Source organism: Mesitornis unicolor, unplaced genomic scaffold (assembly GCF_000695765.1).
Source record: "Mesitornis unicolor isolate BGI_N332 unplaced genomic scaffold, ASM69576v1 scaffold2489, whole genome shotgun sequence".
Taxonomy (NCBI): domain Eukaryota; kingdom Metazoa; phylum Chordata; class Aves; order Mesitornithiformes; family Mesitornithidae; genus Mesitornis; species Mesitornis unicolor.
The window spans coordinates 27,489-36,955 of record NW_010205032.1 but is presented as its reverse complement, the minus strand read 5'-3'; the positions used below and the strand labels follow the sequence as shown (position 1 = coordinate 36,955).

Genomic DNA, 9,467 nt, shown 5'->3' with positions numbered 1-9,467 from the left:
TACTCATGAACATACAAAGGTCAACCCCTATCACGATAGCACGATATGGGAGACCGCGGAATAAAACCCAGGATTTTGAGGAGCTCTCGTCCATACGGTCCATCGAGCCAAGCCAGAGTTTTAGCCCGAATCTAGGCTCGCCGAGCCCGCCGGAGACCCCGAACTTGTCGCATTGCGTTTCTTGCATCGGGAAATACTTATTGTTGGAGCCTCTCGAGGGAGACCACGTTTTCCGAGCCGTACATCTGCACAGCGGCGAGGAGCTGGTTTGCAAGGTAATGCCTGTCCTCCTTGTCCCCCCGGGGTGAGCCTGCTGTCGCGCCTAGGGTTCCCGGGTCTTGCAGGAGAGCCGAGCGCGGTCGGGTAGCTCAATTATTAAATAGTTGAGAAACAAAAGGCAGGGAGATGGGATTAAAGGCGCATCCTGTAACTTTTCCCCCGCTCTAGACAATGGCCACGTTATAGCGGTGGCCCGGAGCCAGTTCTGCCTCTCACCCTAGTGATATTGTTCTGGAAAGAGCTGTCCTTTTAAGTAGGTCTTAACGTGAGTTCAGATCAGGAGAAAGCCTCATTTTCCCCACTCTCACTTTTCAAAATGGAGTAGGGAATCCCCAGTTGATTTTGAGGTGTTGGGACCTGCTGGCTTCCTCGATTTTTCCTGTCCCTTGCTCTGTGAGTTGGGGTACGGAAGAGGATGCAGAAGCAGGGAGGGGGGAGGTTGCCAGCAGTTTTTTTCTTAAAAGTTATTAAAAAAAAATCTAAATTGGATTAATCAGCCTGAGCTCCCTCACCGTGGAGGTTGTTTGCCAACAGCATCCTCCCCCATTACACAACTGAGCAAGAATAAAACCTGCACACCTACGGTTTTTAGAAGAGCAGACAACATAGCTATCCCACTCTTTATAGACTGCTTGCTTTTCCTTGCCTCTTCCCAATTTGCTCCTGCTATTCAAAGGTGAACTGTGGGTAAAAGGCACTTACATGCGTGCACGCCTGTGGAGGGATGTTTATCTTCTTTCAGTTTGAGGGAATATTTTCCTTTGTTCCTAGATTGCGATTCTTATTGTCTGTAGTGACCCAGACTTATGCACAGCAGACTGAGGCAGTACCCAGTAGTAGTTTTTATAACTACGTAGCAAATTGCAACCTTGCAATGCACGCTGCAGTGTTTGTATTGTTCCCAAAATATGGAATTGTGCTATTTGACTATCTCGGGCAAATTTCTAGTGTCCAACTAGCTGCAAAATGGAAAAGCAGACATATTGTAGTTTATATACCAGGGATTAATGATGGTATTGATGACTGTTTCATACTTTCTCGTACTTGATTCATAAGAAGTTATGGACTAGGCTGTAGTAAGGAAAGGAAAATAATTGCTTCTGTTTGCTATTTGTAAAGATTGGAGTTCAGGGGGCAAATCAAATATGCTTGCTGATTGAGTTATAAAACCTGATGTTAAGGCAACCTAGGACTTTGAGTGGTTATTTAGAGGGGAAAAAAGGGCCCGTGACTTTGCAAAGGACTAATATTGCATGCTGAACTGAATGCTTTGTTACTAAACTGAAACAGAACATGAGAATTTCTAGAATGAAAGCCCTGCTCGGTGCAGTAGTACAGTGCTGCACTCCAGGACATTGGCATCTTGTCATGAAATAAACAGATCCCACAAAGCTGCTGCTCTGCATTAAATTATAGGTGAACTTACATAGCGAGTAGTAAAGCAGAGGCTCTGCTCTTCTTTGTTTCCTGTTTGGTTTGCAGGATTAAGGCGCTGTTTTGATAACAGTATGAAGAGCATAACTGCAGCTTACAAAGAGCAGATTTTATTTTTTTTTCCTTCCCTTTAAGCTGTATGTTTTTGAGTTGATCCTGCTATTTGAATAGTAACAGTTTTTCCGTTATATATGAGGCACTACTCCTAGCTGTGCTCCAAAAATATGATCTTAGCCTGAATTGCTAGTTTGTGAATACGCAGTTGTCAGTCCTGAACTCATCTTAATTTAATGCGTGCTTTAAAATGCCTGTAGTATCATGACTAGTATTTGTCAAGTAGCGTTCCGGCTAAGAGACCTGCTATCTGGTATCTTATTGAAGATGCTCTTAGAGATTGCTTGCAGAAACATTGGTTTGGATAACAGACACATACTGATGATTCTCAAGATTCATTTGGCTGTACCCACTGACTGTGCAGATGCCGTTATTTGCTTCAGGGCTCTGTGGTATCCATACAATGGTAACTTCTGACTTCCAATTCCCAGTGAGAACTAAATCAAACTGCAGTTTATTGGACATTTGCTGAATTGAGGCCAGGGATCTTAAAAGCTGGGATACAAAGAAGCCCTTTATAAAAGGTATTCTAGACTGTAGCAGTATGATAGCGCTTCCCATCTCCCCCCATTCAAACATAGTACTGGTATGTATCCAGACCTACTTATTTAATGTAGACAGAACCACAAAATGTAACTAATTTATATCAGGATAATTTAGTTAGGAGAGAATTCTAGAAAGGCTTTTTTTTCATATGAGGGTTTGAGCTATGTGAATGTCCTGCTTAAATTTTATTTTATAGTAGCCGCTTTGTGGAAGACCCATTCACTTACAATGTAGTAGTTATGAGTTTTGAGATCCAAATGTCAATGAATTCTCCTCTGGAATGAATTATACACCAGGGATTTTAGCAGCAACCTCCCCCCCCAACTCAGTTCTGCTTCTCTGGCGCACCATGTCACCAGAAGCCTCAGTGCTAATCTACCCCCAGTAAAATGTGTTGAATCTGTTTGGCAGTCTGCCTTTAAGGTTGTTTTTGCCTGTGCTGGAGTATAGCAGAACAGGTATGGGGTGAGGAGCACGTGTCCCAGTTTCATGGGGTCCTTTTCTGCAGAAGGAGTTTGTTAGGATTGTGCTCTGAAGCATTAAATGACTCGGGTTTTGAAGCCTCAGGTAAATTTTTATTGAGTCGTATCTCTCGCGCTCAGTTTTGAAAGCTGCTTAAAGCTTCAAAGAAAGCTGAGAGATTTGCTTCTTGGAGAAGATACAAATACCTGCTATTGGAATACAGATACTAGAAAGAAGCAAAAAGAAGAAAAGCACTTGCAGTTTAAACCAGTTGGTTAGAGACCTGTACCCGTTCTTAACTTTTATGTTCAGTTAGAACAACACATGACTACCTTAAATTCTTTTTACCAAAGTAACAAACCACCCAAGAGTAAGTTACATATTAATAGAATTTTTATGCTGGTGGAAATGCTAATCCCTTGCTTTGTAGTACCTCTGGAGCAGGTATAATTAAAAAATAAAATCCACTCCTATCAATACTTTGCTCATATTCTCTTTTAGCACACTGACTTCTGTTATTCTCAATGAAGTCTTTCTTCTTGTAATGTGGGCATTTCTCAATTGACTCAAATACTGATTCATTCGTCATCACTAGATTTATAGTAACTTTTTATATTTGGGTTTCCCAGCAGCCTTTTTAATTCTTGCAGCTCATTCATAAGATCAGTGATAACATACTTACTAGTAAAGGGACGCTTTGCTTTTAATAGAGCACTCCATTGAAATGCAGAGAGTTCAGGGTGGTTTTGTCTCTGCCTTTTGAAGGATGTTTGTCTGCACTCCAACAGGGAGGACTATTTCCCGGGTTGTCCTTCTGATCTTATAAACAGCCATTGTAAAACTGAGACTTTGAAAGTGAAAGTGACTTTGCTGTTTGTCAGCGATGAAAGAAAGGCAGGAAGTAAACATGAATAGCACTAGATGATATTTTAAACCTGAAAATCCTTAAAGCTCTAATGGGTTAATAAAATCAAGAGAGAGAGAGAGACCTGGTGGATCAGGGTGGATTTAATATGACAGCTTCTCTCAGTACAAAGCTACTGGCCATGTTCTCTATGAGTTTATTTGGATGAAAAATAGAAGATACACACATTTCCTTCTAAACACTGCTCCTGTATGTCTCTGGTCTTTAAAGCTTAATTGAGATTGCATTCTAAATTTGATCAGCTATTAGTGAAACTAGTTGTGCTACAAGTTTTGAAGACTGGCCTTTCCTGTCGAGGTTATGTGTGCGTTCTGTGTGGTTATGGAGTCTGTTTTGTCCTCAGTGCTGTGAGCTGGTGACATCCTGTTTACATCGGTGCAGCTTCAGCAGCAGCATAAATTGTACTTAGAGATGGTTCTGTTAACAGAATTAGATGTACCATAACTTCACCGTCCTTCGTGTTGCTAACCCTGGCTTTACTGTCATTGTTCCTGCAGGTGTTTGATATTGGCTGCTATCAGGAGTTACTAGCACCATGTTTTTGTCTGCCTGCACATAAAAATATCAACCAAATTACTGAAATAATTCTTGGGGAGACAAAAGCATATGTGTTCTTTGAGAGAAGCTATGGGGACATGCATTCATTTGTTCGTACCTGCAAGAAGCTTAAAGAAGAGGAGGCAGCCAAACTCTTCTATCAAATAGCTTCCGCTGTTGCACACTGCCATGATGGTGGACTGGTACTGCGAGATCTCAAGCTGCGAAAGTTTATTTTCAAGGATGAGGAAAGGTAAGAGTCTCTCTTGGTTTACAGGTGGGGTGCCAGAGGTCAGATATTCAGAGTTACAACCCTTCATTGTCATCATAGCATTCATTTGTGGTACACAAGGCGTTACACTTTCCTTATTTTCCTCAGCAACCTGATCATGGGATGGATGTACCATTTAACCTTCTGGCTTAGGCTTTGGAGTAAAGCAAGTACAGAGTGCCATTTGCATCCGTGCCTGGCCTCTGCATTTCCATCTAGAGGAGCATCTGCATTCCTAAGGAGGGCACATCTCCTGAAGGAAGGCTCTGCTTAGATGTCTGTAAGAGCTCTGCTGTCATGAATGCTGCTGGTGTTAAAAGAGAGAAGGAGCAAAACCGTATGCCAAAGAGGGTTTGGGCCTGAAACATCTCATTCAAGTGAGGGGGGCATGAAGAGAGAGAATGGCCAAGTGGTTAATGCTGACATATTTTGGAGGGAAGGGCCACCAGTGGTTTGAAGGACTGCTTAGAGGACAGCTTCTTGCTTCCCGTGTTGGGAAGGGTCTGTAGGCTGCTTCTGAGAGTATTATGTGGTCACTGATCATACTAAGACTAGAACTGCCTTGCTGTGTGTGTGCCTGTTTTTAGTATCAGAGCTCTTATGGTACTTGGGGAACTACCTTTTTTTTTTTTTTTTTTTTTTTAGTCTCCTCCCTTTGCACTCTCCTCTCAGTAGTTGGGTGGTAAATGATTTGGGGAAGGTATTTCAGAAGACAAGTTAAAAAATAACACTTGGCACTCTAGATGTGGTGTTGAAGTGCTATTTCTGATGCTGAGCCATAGCCATACTGTTGTACCTGTGGAAACTTCTTACCTCTTTCCTCGTGGTTACCAGTTTTCATTGTTACATCATATATTCACTTGCAACTTCCACATGAAGCACTGGAGTCATGAACACTGCCAGAGTACTCTCAGGCTTTCACGGAGGGATTAAATTGGAAGATGACCATTAGGAAAAGAGTGAAACTAAACAGGGGCAGAGCCTGTCCTTGTGCTTCTTCATTTCTTGATAGAGGATGCAGAGATGTTTTTCCTCCTTTAGTTAAATCCTATAGATTGTCTGAAAGCTTGTTCAAACTGTTGCAGAGTGAAATGGATGTTCTGGAGAGCTTCGTTAAAATAACCAGTGCACATCAATTTTTTTGGGCTGTTTGGGGAAGTTAAGCAACAGCAAAGGCACATAAGCTTTCTGCAGGCTCAGTAAGTCTGTGATCTGAGAATTATAAAAAATACACAATTCAGTCATGAAAGTGAAGTTCCTGGCCTAAAAATAAAAATGACAACCATCTATCCTGTTTAAATATTTTTCTACTTAAATTTCGTTACAAGCTGAGTTTTGCAAAATAAACCTCTCCTTTTAATCTCCTTACAAACTTAAAAATAAAACACATTTTCACTTATTAATTCAGGTCAGGCAGTTCTCTGCAAAGCAAATAGCTATTTCTTATTTTTCTACTGCAGCCCCAATGCGTATGATTACCCTTTTCTCCTCTTAAAATAAAAAAACCTGAAATGAAACTAGCTTAATGTCCATTCAGAGAGAAATACAAAGCAGATAGAGATAAATTGCACTTCCACAACTTTTACTCTGAGTTTAATAATTAAACACCATTATAACACCTTTGCAGATAAGAAGGAAACTCGTACAAAGTAGGTGAGAGGAAGGAATGTTTTCTGTTGTACATTAAAATGTATTTTTTTTCCCTGGGGATTTATGTAAACTGGCATGGTTTTGTAATAAGGACAAGACTTGGAGAACCTCTCGGGTTCACCCTTACTTTCCACGGTGCGGGAATGCAGCGTGAGCTTGGAGCAGTGCGGTGGGCGCAGGCGTGGGCCCACACTGAATACTTTTGAACTCCTACCCTGCTGCTTACTAGGAACTGAATGCAATGCGAGGCACAGGGCCAAGTCCTTTAGCCACCCAAGAAGAGTGGTGCATACTATAATAGCAGTGTTTGCTTTTGTGAATGTTTTTAACATAACTGTAGACTGCAAAATCATAGTTACTCCCTTTTGAACAGTGTCTTCTAATTATACAATAATTCACTTTAAAGGTCAAATATGACTTGCTGGCTATTTTTAAGATAATCATAATGCGGTTTTCTTCTGGATGTAATGTTGATTTGTAAGTAGAGAGGTATTGTAATCCTTTCTCTGCTAAATAAACAGAGCTGAAATAGTGTGAGATGAAAATAGAAGCAAACAGCAACTGTCTTTTTTCACATGCTCTGATCATCAGACAGTAATCAGTCATCACTTTCAATCTGCTGCTATATTTAGGTTGAAAAATCTTCCTGTTCCTTCCAGGTTCACAGAGGTGTTTGTGTGTTGCTTGTACCCCTCCAAGTTCGCCTTTCCCCAAGGGTGCTGGTGCTGGTGAGGGTGCTGGCGTGCTGGGCAGCTGAGAGCTGCCAGTGTGGTAGTGCCTGGGAGATGGGTGCTGCACCATCTACGGCTCTTTGATACCGGTAATGAACCAAGGAGGAAGAAAAGAGGTGAAAACGATGTATTGAGAAATGTGTGTGAGCTCCCGCTGCTGCGTGTTGCCTGTTCTTCAGTGGAGCCCTTTCTTAGTAGTTTTTTCCTAACTATTTCTTCAAGTCTGTTTTTCTGCAGTTCACCTTTAGTAGCTACTGCTTTGAACCTATCTCTTCTTGAAGACTCTCACAGATTTTATTTTGGTAGAAGAAAAGATGAGAAATCCAGCATGCAGGCAACACATGAATGGAAAACTTCTTTTATTTTTTTTTTCTTTAGAAGATATTTGTCTGCTCTTAGCTGAGAGCTGCCAGACTGGAGGATCCAGAGCGAATGTGAAGGATATGTGGAAGCAGTTCCATTCATTTAAAAAAGAAAATTAAAGCATTTCTTAGTACATGCTCCTTCCATTGATCCTAGTAATATCCTGGTAGTTCAATATGAAATCAGAGCTTCTGGAGTCTTGCGGATGGGTGTACACAGCACTGAAACTCTTTTTACCCAATTCCCATTATCTAAATTGCAGCTGGAATTTGCAAAGATTCAGGGTGCTGATCTGGCAGCTCATGAGTGCTCTTTGCTCCTTCTGGTGTCACTGCTAAGAATGCATGTTATTTAGATGTTGCAGATTGCAGTGCCTTGGGATGTCTAGTGAACTGGGAAGGTAAGAAGGTGGGAAAAAGTAACGTTGGAGGCTGGTAGTGCCAAGCATTTTGTAGGGGTCCTAATTTTACTAGTGTTTTTTCTTGATGTGCTAAGTCAAAGGTAGACTGTGATGTTGTGTTATGTCTGACTACTGCATGTGTGTAAATATATCAGCACTTAAAATGAAATCCAAAAATCTACAGTGTGGAAACAAACAAAAAACAACTTGTCTGTGTTTCAAGGTACTTTTTCTATAGCTTCTTTTAATCCTGAACTGCAGAAATTCTGAAGATATGGTGAATTGCATTCCATGAAAATTATGTGTGCTGTTGCCAAGCACCATAGGTCTTTCATGGTTTTTCTTTTTTGTTTTTTTTTTTTATAAGAGGTTGGAAGGTTGTGTTTTCTGGGGGGAGGTGTGTCAGTGGTTCCATTTGTGAAATAGCCAGTCTTGTAGTATTGAGATTTCAGAGTTAAGCTCCTTAAATGCAGCCGATCTTGATGAAGCAGAGCTTCTAAGACATTACAGCATGGCTGGAAATGTTTTGTAAGACTGGGTTAGCAAGCAGCAGCATATCCATTAAATAAGGGCAGAGGCTTTCAGAGCACTGAAAATATGGAAAGCAACACTGACTTGCCATGCTGGGTCTCACTGGACTTTCTATAGTACCTATAGGATTCTTGAATACTTTTAAGAATTCTAAATAAAACTTGAATCCAAAACAGTGGAGATGAGCTAAGATAAAACATGTGGTTTTGTATGTTTCCTGCATCCAACAACATTGTTAATTTTTTTATTGTCCTGGATATTAACCCAGGTATATGTTGATGTTATGGAGCTCTTGCTTCTGATTACTTTTGGTGTGTTCATGTCATGGTATTTACAGTTTTCCTTGTGCAGCCTGTCCTCATAGTAGGCCCTTGGGCAGAGTGGCTGTGCCCTTCTCCTAGCTGATGTCCCATAACGATGTAGCAGAACAGCAGGGCTTTTTGAGTTGTGCTAAAAATAGCACTATACACAGTGTATGGCTAATAAAGCAGTTAATCAGTCTGATATATAGTAGATGCTTTGAGAAAGAGCCACCTCAAAGATCCCAGGATTAAATCAAGCATTTCTGTGTTGGTTGTTCCAGTGGCTTTCTTAATACAAGAACATTTCTGCTGTCAGAGAATTATTAATTTCTTTAGTGCGTTTTTAAGCCTTTAATTATATTAAAATATTAGCTGTCGTAATATTTGAAGCTTAAGACCTTGTACATTCATCATACTTGTTGAAGGGAAAATTAAAATAATTTCGGTATTTAGATATTGTAATTTTCCCGTATTCTTTGAGTAAATATGAGAAATGCTAGTCAGGTGGGATTCAATGAAAATAAACAGAATATGACACTTTTTGCTCTGCACCAGGGGAATGAAGCCAGTACAATACACTAATTTAGAAAGCCTGTGTTAGCATAACATACTTATTTGGTGCTTTTAGAATGTTGTTTCTTTTTTTTTCTTCTAGAATTTCTCAGCTTTGAGTGAATGATACTTTAAGGTGACCTAGTTCTGTTGTTTGCAATCCTAGTGATACAAACCTGATCCCACAAAAAAATACAGTATGCATGTAACAACCTTTTTCCAAGTAGACCTTTCATTTTTGTATAGGTTTTATTAAGTTTCCTCCCCAGCCTTTGTCAAAATGTGATGTTGTCAGACACTTTTTCCCCTGTGGTGTTAGAAGTTGCTGTTTTACTTAAATTTCCATAGAGAACAGGTACGTTAATGCATT

General features: G+C 40.5%; 1 protein-coding gene across 1 annotated transcript in view; it reads left to right on the top strand.

The window, feature by feature from the left end:
* Window positions 1-9,467, top strand: part of TRIB2 (tribbles pseudokinase 2) — a 20,034-nt gene continuing 10,567 nt past the window's right edge. Inside the window, exons 1-2 of the mRNA XM_010191231.1 lie at window positions 1-275; window positions 4,258-4,550. Of these exons, the coding sequence (XP_010189533.1) occupies window positions 6-275; window positions 4,258-4,550 (563 nt within the window). The 5' untranslated portion in view covers window positions 1-5. The remainder of the gene's footprint in view (window positions 276-4,257; window positions 4,551-9,467) is intronic.